This window comes from Phocoena phocoena, chromosome 15 (assembly GCF_963924675.1).
Source record: "Phocoena phocoena chromosome 15, mPhoPho1.1, whole genome shotgun sequence".
NCBI classification, from domain to species: Eukaryota; Metazoa; Chordata; class Mammalia; order Artiodactyla; family Phocoenidae; genus Phocoena; species Phocoena phocoena.
Window position 1 is genome coordinate 84,330,213 of NC_089233.1, and position 23,576 is coordinate 84,353,788.

A 23,576-nucleotide genomic window follows, 5' to 3' on the forward strand; every position below is an offset into this window, starting at 1 on the left:
CCCACCCCCGGAACAGTGCAGTTAGCGAACAGAGACTCTCGGCCGACCACGGGCTCTGGGGAAACGTAGACAAGTAGGTTCAAATCCCAGGCTTTCCGTCACAGCGGTGTGGGTTTGGGCCAGCGCGGCCTTCTCTGAATCTCCCCCTGGTTTGTAAATTCAACACTGTGGCAGCACCTTCCTCCTGGGGCCCCTTTAGAAGGTTCCAGGTTAGTCCCTGGACAGACAGGTGTGAAAGTGCATCCCTGCAGGAGGCACTCTGGGGGGTGGAGCTGCTGCTGTTTGGTCCTGGCTGGACGCACTCGGGCTAGTTGTCACCAGGGCAGGGGCAGAGGCAACCTAGCAGGCCAGGCCAGGGTAGCGAGCTGCTGTAGAAGCAGCGCCTGGAGGGCCAAGGTCGTGTTAGAGTAGTTGTTAATGTCAGTACATTGTTGTTCTCGTCCGTGACTGTGGTGTTTTTTTGCCTGGCCTGGCACCTCCGGAGTGATGCACAAACCTTCTGTTAAGTCTCCCTTGGGGTGTCCTCTGCTGTGGGACCGCATGTGAGAAGCTGATTAATGCTCAGTAGCGCCCTCCAGTGGCACGTTAACACAGGCTCAGTGGCCATGACTCACGGGCCCAGCCGCTCGTGCATTAAATGACCCTCCAGCCGGTCCCTTTGTACGTTTTGTTCTCCCACATCCAGAACAGGCTGCCGCCACTCAGGCCTCCGGGAAACAGATTCCCAGGAAGAAGTGTTCTGTGCTCCTGCTCCCTTGCCCCGTGCTTGCCTTGAAATCTGTGGAATTTTAAGGAGGAGGGTTGATGCTTTTAAGGATGGAGGTGGAGATTGGCACTCTTATAATCAGCACCATGAACCTAGTGGGACTTTCTTTCCGCTGAAGGTGTCAGGAATGCTGGGGCGCAGTGCAGGGTCTCAGTTCTGTGGACACAGGGTTTAGAAAATACAGAAAACTTACTTTTTCTGGCCTTAGCAGGAAGAAAAATGGCTTAATTTTAATTGCTGCAAAGGAAGCTGCTCCTTTGGGAAGTGTTGAGGCGTCATTGCAGCGGGTGGGGGATTGCGTAATAACAGATGTTGATAAATATTTGCTGCTTTTCCTCTTCCCGACCTGCAGTGCCGGGTGGGAGCCCAGCTCCTCCTGGGTGACTTGAATCCTGCCCCATAAGCACCATCTAAGGAGGGACAGAAAAGTGTGGTTATTAATGATGGTCGTTGCTAACATGTATTCAGTGTCTTCTGTGTACCAGCTTCCTGCTAAGCGTTTCATGCGTATTTCCGCCTTGGAGCCTTGTGAGAGCTCTCTGGGGTAGGTGCTATTCATGGTCCTGTTTTTCAGATGAGGATAACTGGCTCAGAACAGTGCAGTCACTTGCCTGTGCTCACACAGCGGGAAATATGGGGTGCGGGGGTAATTGGTCACCCGATCCACGCCAGTTCCAACATCAGAGCGTCCATCCAAATCACCAGGGAGCTTTGTGAAAGCACAGATTCCCAGGCCCCACCCCAAGTCTCTTGAACAGGAATCTGTATTTTAACAGAGCCCTTCTCCTAAGTGTCACTGTTGCCTTAGGCTGCACTGTGTCCCCTTCCTTGCCACCCTTGGAAGACCGTTCTTGGAGGCCTCAGGATCAAAATAAGCTGTACTTCTGTGTAACAGCTGTCTGTTAGTATCTTAAGGAGAATGCACATTTTATAGTTGATTGTGTTTCCCTTTTTGCCTTGGCCACCAGGAAGCTCAGAGCCAAGTATGCAGATACCTGTCAAAAGTGTGTTGTATCGTTTGGGTTGTGTGTCTGTGTTTGATCTTCTGTTATATGGCCTTTGTCTTAATTCCCTCAACTTTTTTTTTTTTTGGAAGGAAGGAGTCTCACATTTATTGATCATACTGTGTTCTAACTCTTTCACCTATGTTACATTTTTTCATGGTTACAAGAAAACTAAGATATAGGCATTACCACAGACTCTTGCCATTTGATGATTCAACATTTGGAGGTTTTGCCTATTTGCCAGTAACGCCAAACATGTAGGACTTGAAATTTTTCTAAAGCATTCACGTGAAACTGATGCCCACCTGGAGGCTGAGGTCGTGGAGGGAGTGATTGTGAGCGAGACATGATTATTGGTGAGCATCTCTATTTCAGTTTGAGTTTGCTTTTGTCACCTCTCTTCCTGTCTGCTGTAGTTCTCCAAAGTGCTTCAGTAGTTTCCTTTTTTTAAAATTGAAGTATAGATGATTTACAATATTGCATTAGTTTCAGGTGTACAACTTAGTGATTGTGCATTTTTGAGACTATACTCCATTATAGGTTATTACAAGATAATGGGTATAATTCCCTGTACTATACAGTATATCTTCACTGCTTATCTGTTTTATGTATAGTAATTTGTATCTGTTAATCTCATACCCTGAATTTGTCCCTCCCCCTTTTCCTCTCCCCTTTGGTAGCCACAAGTTTGTTTTCTATGTCTGTGAGTCTGTTTCTGTTTTGTATACATATTCATTTGCATTATTTTTTAGATTCATATATGCATGACATCATATAGTACTTGTCTTTCTCTGACTTATTTCACTAAGGATAATATTCTCTAGGTCCGTCCGTGTTGCTGCAAATGGCAGTTTTTCATTCTTTTTTATGGCTGCTTAATATTCTGTGTGTATGTACATATACCTTAAGCCAGTTGTCTGTTGATGGACACTCAGGTTGTTTCCATGTCTTGGCTGTTGTAAATAGTGCTGCTATGAACATTGGGGTGCATGTTTCTTTTCAAAGTAGTGTTTTCATTTCTTTTGGATTTATACCCAGGAGTGGAATTGCTGGTCATGTGATAGTTCTATTTTTAATTTTTTAAGGAACCTCCACACTGTTCTTCATAGTGGTTGTACCAATTTACATTCCCACCAACAGTGTAGGAGGGTTCCCTTTTCTCCACACCCTCTCCAGCATTTGTTATGTGTAGACTTTTTGATGATGGCCATTCTGACTGGTGTGAGGTAATATCTCACTGTAGTTTTGATTTTCATTTCTCTAATTATTAGTGATGTTGAGCATCTTTTCACGTGCCTGTTGGCCATCTGTATGTCTTCTTTGGAGAAATGTCTAGTTAGGTCTTCTGCCCATTTTTTCGATTGGATTGTTTGGTTTTTTGATGTAGATTTTGGGTATTAACCTCTCGTCAGTCACATCATTTGCAAATATTTTCTCCCATTCGGTAGGTTGTCTTTTTGTTTTATTGATGGTTTCCTTTGCTGTGCAAATGCTTTTAAGTTTAATTAGGTCCCATCTGTTTAGTTTTGCATTTATTTCTTTTGCCTTAGGAGATTGATCCAAGAAAATAATGCTACAATTTATGTCAAAGAGTGTTCTGCCTATGTTCTCTCCTAGGAGTTTTATGGTTTCAGGTCTTACATTTAGGTCTTTAAACCATTTTGAGTTTATTTTTGTACGTGGTATGAGGGAATGTTCTAATCTCATTGATTTACATGTGGCTGCCCAGTTTTCCAGCACCACTTACTGAAAAGACTGTCTTTTCTCCATTGTATATCCTTGCCTCCTTTGTTATAGATTAATTGACCGTAGGCGTGTGGGTTTATTTCTGGGCTCTCTATTCTTTTCCATTCATCCATATGTCTGTTTTTCGTGCCAGTAGCACTCTGATTACCGTAGCTTTGTAGTATAGTCTGCAGTCTGGGAGGGTTGTGCCTCCTGCTTTGTCCTTTTTTCCTCAGGATTGCTTTAATTTGCTCAACTCTTAATTTTATCTCTAGGGGGTATAGTTTTCATTACATGATTTCAAACCCATTTCTCAATTTTAACTATAAAAATGTAAGTAAAAAATACATATTTTTTTATGGAGGCCCTGTTAGCATGCATAAGATTTTGCCATCTAACATCATGTCAGAAGGGTTTTCCATTCTTTTTCATAGGATTCAAATGTTCATTTTTAATAGTGGTCTAGTGTGTTAAGGAGGGGACAGACCTACCAGCTTTGCTTTTCCCTCCCACAATCAAGACTTTTAGTTTGCCTCAAAATCTTTACTTTTAAAATAAAACTACATGTAATGCTTATTTTCACACATCAGTGTTTTTTTTTTTTCTTTTTATGGATTATTTACATGAGCAACGTTTCCAGAAATGATAAAAGAGGAGGAGGAAAATGCATTGAATTAGATGATGTCATCATTCAAGAATGAAAACCAGTTGTCAGCAGAACCCAGCAGATCAGTGGGTAACAGCCTGGAATTTGTGGTTCAGGAGGGAGGGAGCAAAATTTCTTAACAAATACATGAAAATAATTCAGTTTCACTAGTAACTACCGACATTAAAAAATTCATAGTAACAAAGAACCTTTCATCCCCAATTGACAATAAAACTTAAAATATTATTTTTAAATATTTTAAGTTATATTTTACTAATGTAAATACTGAGCATGATATAAGAATATCCCACCCTAGTGAGTTGGTGGTTTCCATTGCCATCCCACTGCTGGCAGCCATGTGACTTGAAAATAACCGGGCAGGTGAAGAGCCAGGATGACAATTTGCACATTTTAACCGAACACTCTGCTTCTGGGAGTTTATATTCAGGGATTTAGAAGGAGAAGAAGCACGCTGTGATGGTTAGTTTTAGTCCCAGAGGACTTTGTGTCTGCGGGGGCCCCCCCTTAGTGTCTCTGGGGACAGAGGGTCAGGACACAGTGTGACAGCCGAGAATCTCCATCCTCCAGGTGTGCTGCAGGTGGAGCAGGTCTGTTTCAGGTCCTGAGGACGTTACACGCTGCGACGTGGGGACAGTGTTCCTGCAGAAACTGTCGTTCAGGCTTCGAAGGGGCCAGCTGGTGGTGGGCTTGGTCTCAGGGGGCCTTCGTTCTGCTGTGAACTTGTACCGAAATCTGTGCAGATGATAGCGCTCACTTCCACTGAAGTGTCCTTTGGTAAATTTCAGGCAAGTGGAGGGGGGAGAGCCAGCTTCTGACCCAGGTTTCATGACAACATGAACAGCAGCGAATGGGACAGATTGGCCCTGACCGCAGGCTGGGCACCGAGCTGCTTGTGTCTCTAGCCGGACCGCAGTGCTGGGCAGGAGCGGTCCTCCCTGCTGGGTCCCAGTGTCTGTGGTGGCGCAGCCAGACTGTGGGTTCCAGAGCCCTCGCTCTTCCCACGCCCCGCCCCGGGAGCATCTCATCTTCCACAAAAGCACAGAGAGCACGTGACACACTACGGCTCAATCCACTTCCTGGTTCATCGGAACTAACGCGTCAGTAACAGCCGCATCCTCCGCTGGTCCTTCGCCTGCTTCAGCGTCGGCAGCCCTAGAACCTTCCCTCTGTGTTCCGTGCGGTGTGGGCTCCTGTACACGGGCCTCGGCTTCGGTCCCTAGTAGACCCTCTGATGCCCACGCTTGCAGCCTCACCTCGGATGCAGGACGTGACACTCCTGGGTCAGGGCCTGGTGCGGCCACCCCCGACTTGTATAATAACAGCTGTTACTGCCGAACCTGAAGTTCCTCGCAGATTTTGCCTCCTACCCCTCGGTTTATGCATGGTTGCCGTGACGTAAGAGTGTGTTGTAAGTGACTTACGGGGGAGGTCAAGACCGCGGAAGAGCAGGCCTGCTTTCTCTTGCAGCATCTCATCTCACACCCTTGCATGTCTCCTGGGACGCAAAAGCCCCGTCACAAATCTCGGGTCCCTGCAGAGTGAAGGGGCCGAGTGCTGGGGAGCAGAGGTGGAAAGACAGGCTCAGAGGTGCGTCATGTCTAATAAAATATGTGCAAAATAGTGTGAATCAGCCATGGAAGTGGAGGGTCTAGGAGGGAGCGATGAATCTGGCAGGAGGGAGGAAGAGTTGGGGTGCAGGCATCAGAGAGGGGGTGACGTGGCGCGCGGTCTTGATGGCTCGATACGTGTCAGCCCACGTGGCAGCCGGAGCGCAAGGATGTCCCGGGCAGAGAGCAGCCGCAAGGAAGTCCCGCGGCCTGAACCCGCATCGCCCTCTGGAGAGAACGTGGTGTGGCTGTGAAGGGCTGGGCCGAGCGGGGGCAGCGGGGAGGCTGCAGGGCTACAGGGCCAGGTGGTGGGCACCCTCCTAGCTCCTGGTCCGCACGCGGCTGCCTCTGGTCCCTCCCGGAGGGACCTCCCTTGATGCCCCCCATTCTCCATCCCATCATCCCGTTTTCTTCACCGCACTTAACTGCTGTCTGAAATTCCCCTTTATTCCTTTCTTTGCCTCTTTGGGGTCTGTCTCCCCGCTAGAACACTGGGATCCTGCCTCTGCTGTTCGCCTGGGGTGCCCCCTGTCACACTGAGCAGCCGCTCCATAAGTTGGTGTAAACGGTGAACAGGGACATCTGGCCTTTCCTGAGAAGCAGTGAGGGTCCCCTGAGGGCTCATGAGCAGGGGCATGGCAGCGCGACGGCACGTCTGAGGTCCCCTCTGCCTACACGTGTGGGGGGTGTCAGGCCGGGGGGCCTGACGGGGGCTGGTCTTGCAAGAGCCAAGCTGGACGTCATCACGTGACGGTGGGGCCGCGGGGCGTGGGTGGGCGGAGGCGGACGAGGGGCGGGACCCCGCTAAGGGCTTGAGGAGGTGCCGGGACGGGGAGGGGCTGATGCTCTGCGCCGGGGCGGGGGATACAGGAAGAAGGAAGGGAGGTGCTTGAGGAAGGCTCGTGCCCACGTTTGGGCACAGAGCTGGCCATGTCTCTGGCGCTGTTAGCAGGGGTTCGATCCACGAGCAGGGGCGCAGACTGCCTCGGGGAGCCTCCCCTGGCGGTTTTGAACTAACCAGGTTGCAGGTTACGAGCAGCACGAGCTGAAGGTCAAAGTCACTGAAGGACCAGTAAGGAGTTTTCCAGGGTTGTGTGGTTCCTTTGATCATGGGTGCGTTTCCTACCACCGTGTGTTCCCTCCGACCTCACATCAGGGTGACAGGGAGAGCAGGTGGCCGGCCGTTTTCCCCTGGGGCCCCTGGGCACAGAAGGGCTTTCTGTGTGTCGGGTTGAATAAGCCCCGTCCATCTGTGGAAACAGAGTGGCATTAGATGCAGTCCAAGGGCGATGGGGGGACTTGACACCCACTTTTCTTCATTCTGGAAGCCTGCAGGACTTGAGCCATGGGACGTTGCTGAGGAATTCGGGGATTTCGGTTGGCACGTCGGGGGCAAGGTGCTTCTGTTTGGATGAAACAGGACAAGGGGCGACTGAGTCCTTCCTCACATTGCTGGGGAGGGGCCGGGCCAGGGCTCCCAACTCTGGGAGGGGGAATCTCACAGCCGACCTGGGGCTGCAGCCTGGGGGCCCAGCAGGATGGACTCAGGAGAGGCCTCCGGGTGAAGGCGGCTGCTCATTAATGAGCCGCCGTCCACGAGGAGAGCACAAGATGTTCTCCCAGCTCGACTGCATGGCGGGAAACCTCAGAGGGTTGAACTTGGCGTCCTGGTACACGGAAGGCCGTTCGTCAGCTCGGTCTCTGAAACGGCTGGTGGGACAACTTCCAAAGGGATTTGCAGGCAATAGAGGAAAGAAGGCAGATGCGTAATGAGGAGACTAGTAAGAGAATTCTTGAGCAGAAAATTAATAGCTGCGCCTCTCCAGCAGGAGGAAGTGCAACTGTGGTGGGAAGGATGAGGTTTAGGCCTGACGTGCCCCCCACTGTACAGTGAACTCCGAATCTGCAAAGCAGGTGATAAGGCTGCAGGTCCTCAGGCCCCTGGGGAGGGATGCCCCCACACCCCCCCTTCACCATCCCTGGAAGGTTGGTGGACAACAAAGTTGATCCCAAAGCTTCCTGAGCACTTTCAGGGGGAGAGAAGAGACACTGTCCTGGGATGGGGGTGACTCTGGAGTGGGGAGGTCAGACTGTCCTCCTAGCTCATTTCACAGAACGGGAGTCATAAGCCCAAAGGCGCCCTCTGTGAGTGACGGGCCAGGGGCGGTGCTGTGGCAGGTTGGGAAATGTGTGTCCTTGCTGCAGGGGGCACCTGCCCCTCAGCAACTGTGGGCGTCAGCCTGGGAATGCCAGATCAGTGTGGGCAGAATTTTCCAAGAGAAACTGGAAATATTTATTCCGATGTAAAATTTCCTTTATTTAAATGTTGGGGGCCGACTCACTTTTTTTAAAAAAGAAAGTATAGACACCATAAAATACATTTGTGGGCTGTATTTGGCCTGAGGGGGTCACCCGTTTGCCAGCCGTGATGTGATGTCACTTGTTTTATGAGAAGCTCGTTCTTGTTTGCACTGAGAATGGGGGATTTTGACTATTGAATTCATGTAGGGAAAACAGTGGGTCAGAATCTCAATTGAAGGTCAGCAGGAGAAACATTAAGACCAGAGACTGTGACCACCCACGTCCTGTGCAGCTCCGGCAGATCTTTTCTTTCCAACTGGCAGGGGAGGGGGCTGCTCTGGGAGAGCTTGTGTACACATCGCCCCCATGGCTCTAATCGTGATGGGAGGAAGCATCTCTGTGTGGTGGTGAAAGCCTGGACTCCGGGCAGGACGTCTTGGTTCCTGTCCCCGCTCTGCTGTCTTCCAGCTGTGTGACTACAGGCAGGAGGCCTCCCTGGCACCTGCCTCGCTGTCCTCTTGTGTAAAATGGGGATAATTAAAACAGAGCCCACCTCCTAGGGCTGCGGAAAGGATGCAAAGAGACTCCAAAGCCTAGACTTCTGTGTGGCGGGGAGGAAGCACCAGGGAATAAAACAAAGAAATATGGGGATAGGGAATTTTAATAGTGTGAGACACAATTTCCATACCATACAATGCACCCTTTCAAAGTGCACAGTCTAGGGCTTCTGGTATATCCGTGGAGTTGCGTGTCCATCACCACAGTCAACTTTAGGACATTTTCATCACCCACCAAAGGAGCCCTCACCCCTTAGCCATACCTCCAATCCCTAGAACAGTACCTGGGCCATGTGGGCACTTAATACTTTTTCAGTTATTGTCGCAAGGGTTGAGGGAGGTATGTATGAAGACCCGTTACCACAATTAGTGTCACATCCTGTTCGTCATCTGTGTCTTTACCAGCTTTATCCTCTCCCTCAGGATCTTCATCACTGTTGCTGTCTTTATCCCCATCACCACCTTCCTCACCTTGTTCATCTTCGTCATCACCGTCGTTTCCATCGATGTCTTATCCATCTTTTTCTTCTGCATCTACATCAGGTATCATCTTCTTTTTCGTCTTTATCTTCTTCATCTTCTTTACCATCATCTCAGCAACATCTTCATCCAAACCTTTATCGTCAGCCTCAACATGTTCACTGTCTGTCTTTGTTACGTAGGAAGCACTTAGGAAACAGTGGCTCTCGACCTCCTTGAGGTCCAGGGACCCCACTTCCAGGAGAATGAAGCCCACGTCTGAAGCCGGGTCGGGAGCTTCAGGCTGACTGCTGCCTGGAGAGAAAGGGAGCCTTGAAAGTGGTGGAGGGGCAAGGGTGGGCGGGGCCAGGACCTCTCAGTTCCTACAGGTCCAGCTCAGGACCGACCGAGTGCGGTGGCTGGCTGGGATGCTGATCTCGAGGTAGCAGCCACCCCTCGGCTGGGATGTGCAGGGCCCGGGTCTCTACAACCCTCTGAAGAGGATTTTGAGATCCCAGGAGCAAAGACTCTTTGTGTTTAGCAATTTCCCTGCTTTTCTTCCTGTTTTGGTGAAGCAGATTTTCTTGACTCACTTCCCCAGCCCTCCAGGGAATCTCGGGCATGTTCCTGGGGCTTTCAGTCTTCCTCTGTTTAGAAACCTCGGGGGACACGGAGGTCAGGTCTGTTCTATCCAGATAAACCCTCCCAGGCCCTTAGCCTGGTACCGTCTCCCTGCTCTGCTGCCGTGGGAGGGGCCTGCCATGACTAGTACCTAGCCTCCAAGGTGAAGAGGAAGCCTGTGATTAACGAGGCACTTTCAAGGATTTGTTGCAAAGTACAAAAGGAAGTCGCGGGGCAGGCCTGGGAGCAGGCCCTGTGGGATGTTGTGGGGAGGGCAAGACGAGACCCCTGCCCTGGAGGGAGGGGTGCGATGGTCCTGGGAGGCCGAGGCCGGCACCGTCCAGGCCGAGCGGTGGCCGTAAGGTCGCGCGTGTTCTGCTTTTAGATGGAAGTAGCTAAACAATAGAAAAATGACACTCCCAAGTCAGGAAACATTTGTTTGACAAAACCTACACCTCGGAGGACACACATATGAATCTCGGTCTTTGTTAGAACGCGTGACGTTCAAGGAAGAAGAGCCAGCATCTGGGGCTGGGTGGCCCTTGCAGGTGGGGCGCAGCCCCCCTTGGTCCTATCAGCTCATGGCCCCTGAGTCCTTCCGTGGGGTCAGCTGCTCTTGTTTTCCTTGGTTGCTTGGGGGTCTGTTGAGGAAAGTACAGCATGTTTTATAAGAAAATGCAGAACCACCTCAGCCCCCCTTCAGGATCAGTAACACGACTGGCGGTTTAGAGCTCACTGGCTGGGGGGCGTGGGCCGAGGGGGCCCCGGCTACTCACTCTCCACCTGTCCGAGCCTGTGAAATGGGCGTGTGACACCTGCCTGCTTTACCCAGAGTCAGGGCTTATCCTGCGTGAGCTGTAGTCATAGGAATAATAGTGCAATGGTAGCTTGCTAACATTTCTTAAATGTGTGTCACTTGCCAGGGACTGGGCCTTGCCTGCATTCACCGAAGCCTGAGAAGTAAATGCTATCATTAGCTGTCTTTCACGGCTAAGGAAATGGTGGTTCAGAGAGGTTAGGTAAGGTGTTCCGAGTCACACAGCTAGTATGTCATGGAGCTGAGGTTTGACCCAGTCAGGCTGGTTCTGGACACTGGGCCTGGAGGCACCCTGCTTTGTGGAATGGTTGTTCCACAGTCACTGTGAGGGTCCAGGCTTCCTTCTATCAGTATCTTCCTGCTCAGTTATCCTCACACTGGCACTTACCCTCTATGGTCCAAGACAGCTGCAGGAGCACCAGACATCACATTCAAGTCCCAAAGGTGCATAGATCCCAGCTGAGTCAGCTCTTCAAAAAGACTCTTTCTAGAGGCTTTTTGGCACACCTTTCCCTCCAGCTCCTTGGTAGAACCTCTTCACGTGGCCATGCTTAGCTGGAAAAGAAGCTTCCCTGAATAGAATCAGCTTTCTGGTGCTGTGTAAGAAGGGAGGATGGAGGTTGGGTAGGAAGCTAGAGGTCTCTGCTACAGTGGGTGTTCAGATTAATTTTGTTGAGATGGACTGAAGGACGGAAGGAAGGAGCAAACAGATGGACAAGTGAATGGAAAACCTTGTGTCTGTGAGGTAACAGCGATTTCTAAAGCAGTCTGGTCCAAGGAGTCTGTGTGGAAGCCCCTATAGGCTCTGGGCAATTTGTAAATGCCTCGTGCTCCCGACCGTCTAGAGATGGGCCCAGGGATTTCGGCAAGTGGTGGGAAGCTGAGGGGGCGGGGGACTCCGAGGGGTCCCTGGGGTGACGTGGACAGATACCGCTGTCCCTTCCTCAGTGATACCCCCCCCATGACATTGTAGTTCAAGGGCAGACACTTCCTGGGCAACCTCTATGTGCCCCCCTCAGCACAGGGCCCTGGGGATGGAGGAGAGAACAAAAGGGATGCAGGGGCTGCCTTCAGGACACAGGGCGGGGAGGGAGGTCAAGGGAGAGAGGGTGAGATGCCTGTGGGACACAGGAAGCAGCGTGCGCAGTGCACAGGGCGCTGTCGGGGTCGTGCATCCCGCCCTGCCAGGCAGGTCCTAACCTCCCCTCTCCGGGCTGGTGAGGCCGATGCTTCTTAGTGGTGCTGCTGAAGCTCCGTGCCCTGTAGAAGCTACCTGGTGTGTCGGGTGGTTCTCTTTCCTTTTTTAAAATCGAGTGGAGTTGCTCTTGGCCTTGGTATTTTCTCACCCAGTGTTTGCTTGTTTACTGCAGCCTTGCTGAGCCCCTGCCCTGGGCCTCAGGCACCGTACTAACCTGCCTTCGGCTCCCAGACTTGCTGGGGAGGGGAGCTAGGAACCAGGAGATGCTGCCCAGCGGATGAATAAGCCTCTTGGTGAAGGAGGAGCTGGGAGCCCTCCAAGACCCGGGAGAGCTTCCCCAGGAAGGGGAGGAGGGAGGGGAGGGGCAGGGCCTGGTACCGACAGGTGCCCCATAAACATTTGTGGACCAGGGACCAAAGTGGTCCTAATGCCACGGGCAGGCAGTGGGGAGCATTATGTATTACTTTAATTTTCCAAATCTGAATAAGGGACCGATATCCGTGGTAAAACTTAAATAGCACATCTCACTCCCACCCCATCTCTGCCCAGAGGCTGCCGCTGTCCGTGGGCTGTTTGGAAACACTCAGAGGCGGGTTTTACACGAGCAGTAATAACCATGATGGTAACTAGCCTCCTCTGTACTGAGTGGACAACCCTCCCTGCACGGGGCTGAGCCATCCTTGGGAGGAGATCACAGGCCCGGGAGGGAGAGGGCAGAGCCCCCAACTCCACTCTCAACACGGGTGATTAATCCCAAAGCCGGTTAGAAGAAGAAACGATAAGCGTGACTTGCCATGCTCGAAGCACTTTATTTTAACGTAAGTCATTCAGAGGTGCATTTATTCGGACGGCATCAAAGACTTCTCACTGCAGAAGGATCTACAATTAGTGTTCTTTCTCGTGTGAGACAAACGTTGGATGCATCTTCTACTGTTTCTACCGCCGACTTCTCTGCAGAGGAGTGAGAATTAAAGACGCCTGGAAGCAGAGTCCTCCCAGAGATGGAAAACCCCATCGTTCACTCGTTCGTCTCCCGTACTTGCCCGCGACGGCCATGTTTCAACATCCTGCCTTTACAGACTTCAGAGCAGCCAAGTCGGTTCTCGTAGAAATAACATTTTCTTTTTCCATCCATATTGAATCATTTAATCAATGTGCATAAAGTCTGATTAAATCACCTAATTACAGAAACGAGTTCACCTGTTTCGCATAGGTTAGGGAACAAGGAGACCAGTTCCTGACAGGTGCACCAGCTCTCTGTGGGAACGGACTGCACGGGGCCGGGGCTGCCTGCCACGTGTGCTCAGTGGGGTCTGCCTTTCCAGAAGGACTGGGAGTGTTAACCCGGGTTCAGATAAGTGGAGGTAACTCGAGAGAGCTTCTCCCATAGTACTGTGGTCCTCGTTTATGGAGAATGGAGGCTGTGTCTGTGAGACCCAGAGGCCCAGCTCCAGTGGGAGGTGTATATTAAGCGGTTTATGGCAGGACATTGCTGACGGCATCTGTGGGGCAGGCTGTCGGGAAGGGCTGGAACTCGCGGGCGTGGACCGAGGCTGCTGTCTACAGGCAGAATTTCCTCTTTACCAGGGAGCCCCAGCCCTGCTTCTAATGCCCTTCCACTGATTGGACCAGGCCCACCAGACCATCTAGAACAGGTTCCCTTAGTTCAAGTCAACTGTTAAATCACATCTACAAAACACCTCCACCATGGCACCTAGGTGAGTGATGGACTGCAGAACTGGGGACGGGGCCTTACCAGGTGGACTCCACCAACTGACGGCCCCAGGGCCAAAGGCAGCAAGAAGTTCGTGAGCAGATGGGGGATCCCAGAGCTGATTTGTGGAGAAGTTAGAATTCACACCAAGGCTGGGTTCGGAGCCCAGTTTTATTTTCATGCTCCAGAGTCCAGCCAGGTGGGCTTCCAGGGAGGACCCATCAAGAAGCGCCTGTGCTTTCCCACACCTGCCTGGAGCTCTGTTGCTAGTGGACCACAGCGTCTCCAGCCAGGCTCTAAACGGACGCCAGGGCTCTGCCCTGAATTCTGCTATCAGGCACTGTCTCCTTATGAACTCCCCAGAAAACATCTGCTTAGACCTGAACTGTTGGTCAAAGGATAAACACCTGCATTTGTAATCTTGGTAGATACCAAAATGTCATCATCAGAGCTCACCTGAAGAGCACACTCTGAGGCCCGGGGTTGGAGGTGAAGGATGAGCCCCCCCTGTCCAGCCGGAGGTCTTCCTGGAGGAGGTGAGATGTCTGCCTGAGAGCACAGGGTTTAAGGTCAGCTGTTCTGTGGCCCCTGGCAAACCTGGGGAGGTTCTGTGGGCTGTCACTGTGACGGGCCAGGCCAGGGGGTCGGGCGTCCCACAGGCGAGGGCACTTCCTGAGCAAGGAAGACTCACGCCCACCCCACTTGACCTTCAGTGTCCCTCGGATGCTCGGAGGGTCCAAAGCTGTTAGAATGACCTGAGCCTGCAACCTGGGTGTGCAGTGGACACACACAGGGAGATCTGCAGTTTCGTCACAGTTTCCCTGAACACAAGTGTCTTGGAAATTGACACACCTGGTTTCATTCAGAACTTTACCAAGAATTGCTCATTTCGGGAAATGGCTCCTCCGTGGCGCCATCGCTGTGGGTGTGTGACCAGTACAGAGCCCAGTCTCTCTGCGTTCATAGCTGCCGCTGTTGTTATGGTGGTGGTTTTGCGTAGGTGCTTTCACCACATCACGTGACGTGCTCACACTGAGCGCTTATGTATTGAGTACATGGTATTTGATTAAAACTTGCCTTCCCTTCTTCCTCCTGTGTGTTACAGCCGGACATCACACTGACTTTAAAAAATTACGCATGTCGGTGGGTTGGGGTAAAGGGGGCGTGACAGAATACTTGTTATAAAGGGGGTGTAGGGTCTAATGGGGTTGGGGATCCTGAGTTAGGAGAAGGGTGCCTGTGCCGAGGGAGACGTGAGCAGCTCGGTGTGGGAGTCACTGGGCGCAGGGTCTGGGGAGGGTCCCCGTAGACTCGCTGGCCTCGTGGGGCTTGGACTTGGTCCTGAGTGCGGTGGGACCCCGGGTTTGAGGTCATGGTGAGAGTGGGGGTCATGTTTCAGAAAGGCCAGTCCGCAGCTATGGGAGGCATGGAGTGAGGGGGATGGACATCTGAGGTGTCGGTGCTGGAACCCTGTAGACTCGGAGATGCCTGGGGGCTGGGAGCAGAGGGTGGCTCGGGGTCTGGCGTGAGCGCGTGGACCACAGCAGCTGCCAATCTCTGAAGCAGGGACACTGGCCCGTAAGCAAGTACTAGGAGGTGGGGTCGGATGCTAGGCCGGCTGGAGTGCCTGGGTCACAAGATGCCGTGATGGGGACCTGCGGCCAGCGCCTCGCCAGGCAAGCCCCTAACAGGCTGATAATTCGTCCTCGCAGGGTCACTGCAAGAACAGAGGGGATAAGTTTTGGGGGACACTGCTGTTCCCCAGCGTGGACAGCTGTGCCCCTCAGAGCCTGCAGCCCAGCTCTGGTCTCTGTGTGGCCTCGTCTCCGTGTCACCTCCTGGAGAGGCTCCCCTCCCTGGCCCTCTCTCCCTGGCCTGCCTACGTGTCCCTGTGGTCCCCCCACCCTGACAGCACCCGTGGAAACAGAGGAGCCTGCGCCTCTAGGGAACCCCGTCCCAGGCGGGGACTCCGGTGTTCCGTGGTGACTCGAGGCTGGCGGTGGAGGAGGATCGGTGTCCCCAGGAAGGAGCTCCCACAATAGCCGGCATCCCTGTGGGGGGGGAGCTGTCTGTTCTGTAGCTGTGGCTTCTCCCCAGGAAGGCATTCTGCCTTGTTTGGCAGGATTGTGTCTTGGTTCTTGCCCGACGCTGAGGTGACTTTAGGCGTTTCCTTGAGCCCCGCGGGGAGGCAGTGGCGATTCGGGGCGCGTGCGGTGCCGGGGGGCAGTCCTGGCCGGCGGGGGCATGACCCGCAGCCCCTGGAGCCGTGCCTGGTGCGAGGTCCCGCGAGGGTGTGTGAGGGACGATTCTGACACGGCCACTGACTACGGGCGGGCCTGCTGCGTGTCAGGCACCTGGCTTGGGGCTTCTGGGCCATTTCACTTACCCCATAGCCACCCCGACAGGTGGTACTGTCATCAGCCCCTTGTGGGAGAGGAGGCGGGAACCCAGAGGGCGTCACCGGCCCGTGCACAGAGGCTGCGTGGCGGCCCTGCGCCTGAGCTGGCGGATGGGCGACAGGTGTGCCTGGAAAGAGGTCTGACTGTGCGTTCATCCTCCCCAAGGAAGAAAGCCAGCAGCTGGACACTTCCGTGGGGCGCTCAGCCGGGGCCACTTGTCCACGGCGGGCCACAGAGCTGAGGTTTGGACCTGCTGTCCTTGCTGTCCTTGGAGCCATGTCAGGTGCTCCCGGGAACACGGACCACTCGCCCCCAATGTGTCTCGGAGGCAGAAGGGGGTCCTGAGGACGAGGAAGGGGGTTCCCAGGGCCCAGCCCCCTCAGGACCCTGGTCCCACAGGTGACCCAGATGGAGAGCCCGCAGGGGAGCGAGGCCACCGGGAGGGGAGCCGCGGGGGTGATGAGAGTCAGCTGCTGTGCTCCAGCTGTGCTGCCAGGGGTGGGGAGGGCCAGGGAGGTGTGGATCTGGAGTAGCCAGCTCTCCCAAATATCAAGGGAAGCTGCAAAACTGACTTTTTAGAGCGAAAATTCCCGGTCGATTAATACTCGCTTCATATTCACATTTTTTTAAATGCTGGGTGAGCCGAAAGTGTGGCTGCTTGCTGAATCTGGACCGTGGTGCTCTGATGGGTCAGGCGGCCAGGCTGTCCCCCACCCCGGGGGTCAGGGAGGTTGCCGGCAGGGTGGAGATGGCAGCTCTGTTGGCTTGAAGCTGGAGAAGACCTGGGCCCACCACACCCGGGGAGCAGTGTAGAAGCTGGTCATCGTAATAATACCCGCACCTGCTCGTGTGCCGGCCTCCTCCGTGTCTTAGTATTCTCGACCCCCTCGGCACCCCTGGGTTCCCTGGGGCAGGTGAGGGCCAGGGGATTGGAGGCTCAGGTAGGGGGGCACTAGCCCCTGTCACCCCACCGGCAGAGGGGCAGAGCTGGGACTTGAATTGAGACTCTGCCTGTGTCCTGCCGCTGGTGCTGGTCTGGGGGATGGAAGTTTGCAGCCTGAGGGATGTGGACGGTATGACCACATCACTTATTCTCCTGAAACCCACTCCGGGCACCCTGTTCACCCGGCTGTCAGTGGCCTCGTGGCTCCCCTCCCTGCACCCGTTCTCCCCCATTCCTCCCTGTTCGTGTGTCACCTGTGCACTGACCGGCTGTCCTCAGGTTGTTTCCCATGTTCACAGCACAGGGTCAGGTGCAGAGTTCGGCCTTCACCGCAGACCTGTTCAGAGGAGGTGCCGGAGGGCTGGGGAGCCCCTACGGGGGCCCTCACACCCACACTGCACGCAGACCCGCAGCTGCCATGCCCCCCACCCTGTCCTGTCCCGTCCCGTCCCAGGTGGCCTGTACGTTTGCCTCCTACTCAAGTCCCCAGGGCCTGTCCAGTGCACTCCTGGTCCCCCAGCATGCCCGCCTCTCCTGTGTGAACAGGCGTGGGGAGGGGAATGGCGGGGGGTAGGGCAGGTTCCCTCTCTCCTGGTTTCTTTTCTTGGTGTCGCTCCCACGCCCACGCAGCGCTGTAATTGGCTGCCACGTTCCTGCTTTCTCAGCGGGGAGAGTCAGAAATAGACTGTGGCTTCCCCAGTTCCAGGCCGCACCTGCTCATCCCCCACGGCGGCAGCTTCTGAATAAGGAGGGAGCGGCCCGTGGGTGGAGCCGGGGAATCCCTCAGGGTGCTGAACTCTCCTACCTCACCGCTCCTGAGGCCCCGCCCCTCCTGAGGCCCCGCCCCTTCACCCCCAAAGCCCTGCCACCTTGGGGCTGTCTCCGCACATCCTGGAGAGCCCCTTGCTGTGAGGTGCCAAAGCAAGGGTGCTCTGGCAGCATCCCTCCTGGGCCACACCAAGCACACGCCTCGGAGAGGGAGAGGAGCCAGCATCCCTTCATTTGCTCCTTGTTCTGGCCACTTGTGTTTGCCTGTGCCAGACCCTGGGGCCTACGTGGGGAATAAGACCTGGTCATGTTTGTTTCTCTGAGCCCCAGTGGTCTCATCTGTAAAGTGGGCATGGTCATGTCGTCTGCCCTTGGTATTGGGGCTGTCGCCACTCCTGCTTTGGGAATCCCAGCCGTGTGGAGAGTGGTGCCAAGTCTCAGCAAGTGGGCAGAATATTGTGTTTAATACGTACTTAGTCCAACGTGTATTAATTTGGAATTTGCAGTGTTTTCAGTCTAGAGCCAATACCTCCCCTCGTCTTGAACAGTTCGTGGGCCCTCAGCCACTCGCAGGCCTGGGGCACCTGTGCTTCCCGTCTGATGGGGCTCCCCCTGAACAGCTCCATGTCTCCCGGGGGCAGGTTCTGCTCTGTCCTCCTCTGGAAAGCAGTCCACAAGTGCTTCCAGAAGGTGCATCCGATCCTGGCCCGCCCGTGCCCCATCCTGCCCCGCCTGCTTCACACCCTTCGGTGCCTTCTGGGCTCTGGGAATAAATCCAGACCTCACCACGGACTGCAGGTTGGGTGGGTCCTGCCCCATGGACACACACCCCCACTCAGTCCAAACGGCCCCGCAGGAGTCCTTCTGATCTCAGGATCTTTGCACGTGCTGTGCTCTTCCCTCCCCTCCGGGCTCAGCGATCCCCACTTATCCTTCTGATCTCAGATCTCAAGGCAAGCATCACCTTCTCAGGCAGTGCCTCTGTCCAGGTGGGCCCACCTACTCTAGGCTTTCATAGTACTGTCGGTTCTTCTTCCTAGCGCTAGTCACCACGCAGAAATGCCTGGTTGTTTGTGTGATAATGGCCTGAATGTCTGTGCCCTCCCGAGCCTGTGCTCCTGAGGGCAGGACTGGGTCTAACTTCTCACCACCACATCCCAGGGCCAGGCGTGTCCTATAGGCTCACTAAACATCTGACATGGAAGGTCAGGTTAACTCAAGGTAAAAGTTCTCAGTGTCATGAAGTGGGGTGTCAGGTACAGGTAGGGGCGAGTCTAGATGGGGGCTCTCGACCTGCAGCACCACCCTTCCCCCTGTGATTGGGGTCCCACAGAGAGGGGATCGGGCTGGCGGTGCTACCCAGGGCCCTGGGCCCTCTCGTCCAGCCGTGGGCTCCTGGACCCCCTCTGGGTAGAGGGGCAAGTTGGTGAGAACCCAGTAGGCTGCACTTTGCTCACAGCTGTGTACCTGCAGGGCTGCGTCCACCCAGCAGACTACCCCTTCTGGACCATTCGGAGGTGCCCTGTGGGCCCGCTTTGGCCTCACCCTGGCAGCATCCAGGAGGTGCATAGCAGCCAGCCGGAGACCTGCCTTCCCGCCTCGGGCCAGTGGCGGAGGTTTTGGTGCTGAGATGTCCACACTTTCTGAGAACTCAGTCCATGATCAGCTGACAACCCACAGGCTGGGTTTTCTCCAGACAGTTCTTGAGAAACCATTGTCCTGAGCAAGCATGGTAACAGGTGCATTTGTGCATTTTCTCATTCAATTTTCTCACCTCTGTGAAGGTCTGTTATTAGTCCTCATTTTGGAAGAGAACAGGGCTCCAGGAAGAAAAAGCCTCTGTCGGGGCAAAGTGAGTGGAGGTTTGGGGGTACTTTTCAGGTTTGAGGAGATGTGTGGCCTCATCCTCAGCTGTCCCTGTGGGCATCCTGGCTGGTCAGCTGGCAGCCACTAAGCACCAGGCTCTGCATGCCTTGTGGATTCTCCACAACTCTGCCCAAAGTTTCCTCTTCCAGGAAGTCTGCCTTGATCACTCCTCCCGGCCCTCCCCAAGCCCAGCACGTGAGCAGTTAGGAGACACCATCTAGAAATGTGATCTTCCCAAGGCTGGCTCCTTCTCTTCCTGCGGTCTCTGTGGAAATGGATCTTCCCTGAGTTCCCCCTACCCCACCACTCATCCATCACATCCTCCCCACCCCCCATTTTGTCTTCTCCATGGCATTGACCACTCCCTGGGTTGGTCTTGTTTGTTTGTTTACTGTTGTCTGCCGCCGCCTTTAGACTGTGAGCTTTCCAAGGGCAGGGACCACTGTGTCCTGGGGCTTGGAGCAGTGCCTGGCACAGAGCCAGCGTTGCCAGTCACTTAGTGAGTGAGTGAATGAATGGCGTTTGGGGGATTTTGACCAGGCTGAGGGAGCCCCACTCAAAGAGCTTGGTTTTGTGCCCGGTGCTTGGGAGGGATTGGGAGGCCCTGGCCCTGGCCCCTGGGTGCCAGCCAGGAGTTGTGGGGGGCAGGTTCAAGTCTCAGCAGACATCCAGACAAAATGTTAGGCAACCACCCAGCAGCCAGCAGACACACAAGCCCCCAGAAGAAGCCATCAGCAGGCTGAGCCCCCGGCCGCCCTGGGCTGTGTGCTGCGACAGGGGCTATAAACGGGAGGCCAGTGCTTATGGAGGCGACATCCCCTTTGGGGTAGAGTACTGTGGACCCACGTTGTGGGCGTTCAGGTGCTCAGCCTGTTGTCTCTGTGCAGTGGCTACAGGATCCGGAAGTGGGCAGCTTTCTGGCTCTGCCCCAAGGACAGCATTATTGGAGTTACAAAAATGATTGGAGCTTGGCATTAATTTTGGCTAATTATGCCTCCCTCTCCTGACAAGCCTTTTGTTTATGTATGTATTTTTTTCGTTTTGGCTGTGTCCTCCAACTCCCTTAATGAGAGGCCATTTGAAAGGAAATGATCATTTGTCTTCCTATCTCTCAAACCGGGCGGGTAGGGCTGGTGGCGGGAGGGGAGCTGTGGGCGTGGCCGGCTCCGCGCGCTCAGCCCGGGAGATTCCCATCCTGGATTGGATGCGCTTCCTCTCTGCGCGCCTCGGCTCCTTGCCCGTAGAGGCAGGAGCTCCCTCCATCACCACCCTGGTGGCAGGTGGCGGGTGAGGCTGGACCGCGGTAGGAGCAGGACCAGTGCGAGTGCCAGTGTCCGGGTCGCCGGGAGCTGGGGACACAGAAGCTGGAGACGCGGCTGCCCGCCCCTCCCTCCGCCAGCGGGCAGGGGATCGTCTCCCAGGTGGATCTCCGCGCAGCTCGGACGCGCCGCCTGGGGAGCCGTCCAGCCCGCCGGGCTGGCAGTAGATCTGGACATGAAGAGCTGCTCGTCCGGAGGGGGAGCGCGGACTGCCCCAGCCGCCCGGTGACAGAGGACCGCCTCCCTCCCGCGCGGGGGTCTAACTCGATTTGCCCGCAAGAGGCAGCCGCCGGAGAAGGTCCCCCTCCCCTCCTCCCGCTTTTGGGGAGGCGATCTTCAGCGGGTGCGCCACCCGCCTGGGACCCTCGCAGACCCTGGGTGCAATCCGCCGGCAGCCACCATGGTGCAAAATGTAATTCTAGTGTTTTTCCGCAGACGGCTGAGCCAAAGACCCGCCGTGGAAGAACTGGAGAGAAGAAACATCTTGAAACGTGAGTAGCGGGTGATGCCCTGAGGCCCCCCTCACGTGTGCTGAGGCTGCTGCGGGAACCCGGTTCTGTGACCTGAGCCCTCCTGGGTTCCCATTAGGTCTGAGCCGCTGAGGGGCTCTGAAAGCAAGCCCCCGGGAAAGTTGAAACACCCAGGCACGTCCTGTTTAAAATTAAAAAGGAAAAAAGCTCTCCTAGCACCGTTAAAGATGTCCCTACTCCAGGGTTATCTCATTGGTCGGCCCTGCAGATGGAAGGGAGACGAATCCATATCCTTTTGCAGGCTGGGTCTCAAGCAGGTGTCTGTCCCTGGCAGTTTGGGACATCACAGGCAGGTGTGGACAATGTATAAATCCTACCAGGGAAGGACTCGCCCCTTGGTGGTTACAGCTGGGGGCATAAAGCAGCTCAAAGGAACGGAGAAGCCTTGGGAAACGTTGCCCGTGGCTTAGAACCCCGCGATTCCAGGACCCTCCTTCAGGGCTTCACACCCCTTGGGTTCCCCCAGTTAGGTGTGCGGTTGTAACATGTGCTGAACACCGCTGTCCAGGGATAGCCTCCACGATGTAGCGAACGCCGTTCCATCTCATTAAAGCCATTGATGATTTGGGTGGTAAAACCCTTTCAAAGGTGTTTCTCACATACTTCTTATGTATCTGGTCAACAGACTTTAGTTTGTGAGACACTTTCTGCAAAAAGTATCTTGTAAGGGCCTAGATTTTTAAAATATTTTCATTGTCTCCCCTCTTTATGGATGAACACTGCAGACATTCCCTGAGTTGGTTTTTCATCCCACGAACATCTTTTTACAAAGTTAAGATGGTCCTGAGGCTGACCTGTCACAAAGTAGACAGCAGAACCTCTGGTCCAGGTGCCGCGTCCTATCTGATTCCTTCCCCCTTTCTTTGCTTCAGCACCTTTATTAACTGCCTGGAAGACTCCCTCCTTTATAGACTGTTGGAAATATTTAAACCCTAAGATTAAGAATTCTTTGTTTTAGGGACTTCCCTGGCGGTCCACTGGTTAGGACTCTGCGCTTCCACTGCAGGGGGCTCGGGTTTGATCCCTGGTGGGGGAGCTAAGATCCTGTAAGCCGCGTGGCACAGCCAAAAGAAAAAGAATTCTGTGTTTTATTTTTTAAACTTAAGATATGGAAACTACTGTATTACGTGAACTAGGCCACCTCTGAGGATTTCAAGAAAAGCTTTTCATTGCTAACATGCTTAATCAAGTGGGCAGCTAGAAATGTAAAGCTCTTTGTTACCAAATATTTGAATTTAAAAAAATTAAATCATTTACTTATAAAGTTCATAAGTCACAGGTGCCCCTGAAGTAGTAATCCAAGAGTTGAATGGGGCAAGTTCAAGGCCCGGGCAGTGCCGTCCTCAGACTGGTCTGTTGCCCAGAGTCGGCAGAGGCTTTTCTCCCAGAAACCGTTTTCTCCCGTCAGTGGTGACCTCCTCTCTGGTCTTGCGGACGGCCAGGCCCTCCCACCAGCAAGTGCTTCTAATTGTGTCCGTCTTTGCACATAGACGTGGAAGCCTGAATGTCAGAGCTGGTGCTTGGTGAGCAGAGATGGCAGGTGGACCCCGGGAGCTGACGGCGCTCACCTTCAGGGCACAGCAGGGGCAGGAAAACAGGCTTAACCCCTGTGGCCCTGGTGGTCCCTCCCTCGCCATCTAGCACGCGGGTCCATCCCTAGCCGGAAGCTTCTCGAATGCCCTGGGCAACGGTCCTTGAGAATTTCACTGCCGGTTTGAGGTGGCTGTTTGGCTTGGTTCCGTGGAGGTGAGAATGGACTGACTGTAGCTGGTCCAGCCTAGAACGTCATCCTCGCAGGCCCTTGACACCGGCTCGCGCTTACTGCATTTTCGGCTTTTCATCAATGCGCAGAGTATCATCATGTTGTATTTGCTCCCCTTCAAGTGGGGAGCTCATGAATAACTGCGATCGTGTCAGAGGAACGCTCAGAACTGGGCCTGTGCGTCTGTGGATACAACAGCGTAAGAAACGGTGGCCCCTGTATATGCTATGATATTAAATCTGATCGTCCCGCGTTGGGCCCACTCTGCTAGATCGTACGCAGTGCTTGCTTGTGTTCCCCCGTTGAATTGTTACAACACGGCTGTGAGGTTCGCACGGCTGTCCCCCTTTCCCTAGCGAGGAAGCTTAGACCCCAGGAGGTCCTACGACTTTTTAACTTGAGTCTTGGCAAAGGGATGGAGCTGAAGTTCACGCCCAGGTGGCCTGGCTCGTCGCCATGCTCTAACCACTGCCTCAGGAGCAGCGGTGCATCTCTGACTCTTTACAGGGGACACGTGTGACTGTCCAAGCTACCGGCACTATTCCCAGTAAAT

At 54.0% G+C, this 23,576-nt stretch overlaps 1 protein-coding gene across 1 annotated transcript in view; it reads left to right on the forward strand.

Moving 5' to 3' along the window:
* Positions 1-23,576, forward strand: part of PHACTR3 (phosphatase and actin regulator 3) — a 218,207-nt gene that overhangs the window by 187,294 nt on the left and 7,337 nt on the right. The window contains exon 9 of the mRNA XM_065892441.1: positions 21,167-21,222. Within this exon, the coding sequence (XP_065748513.1) occupies positions 21,167-21,222 (56 nt within the window). The remainder of the gene's footprint in view (positions 1-21,166; positions 21,223-23,576) is intronic.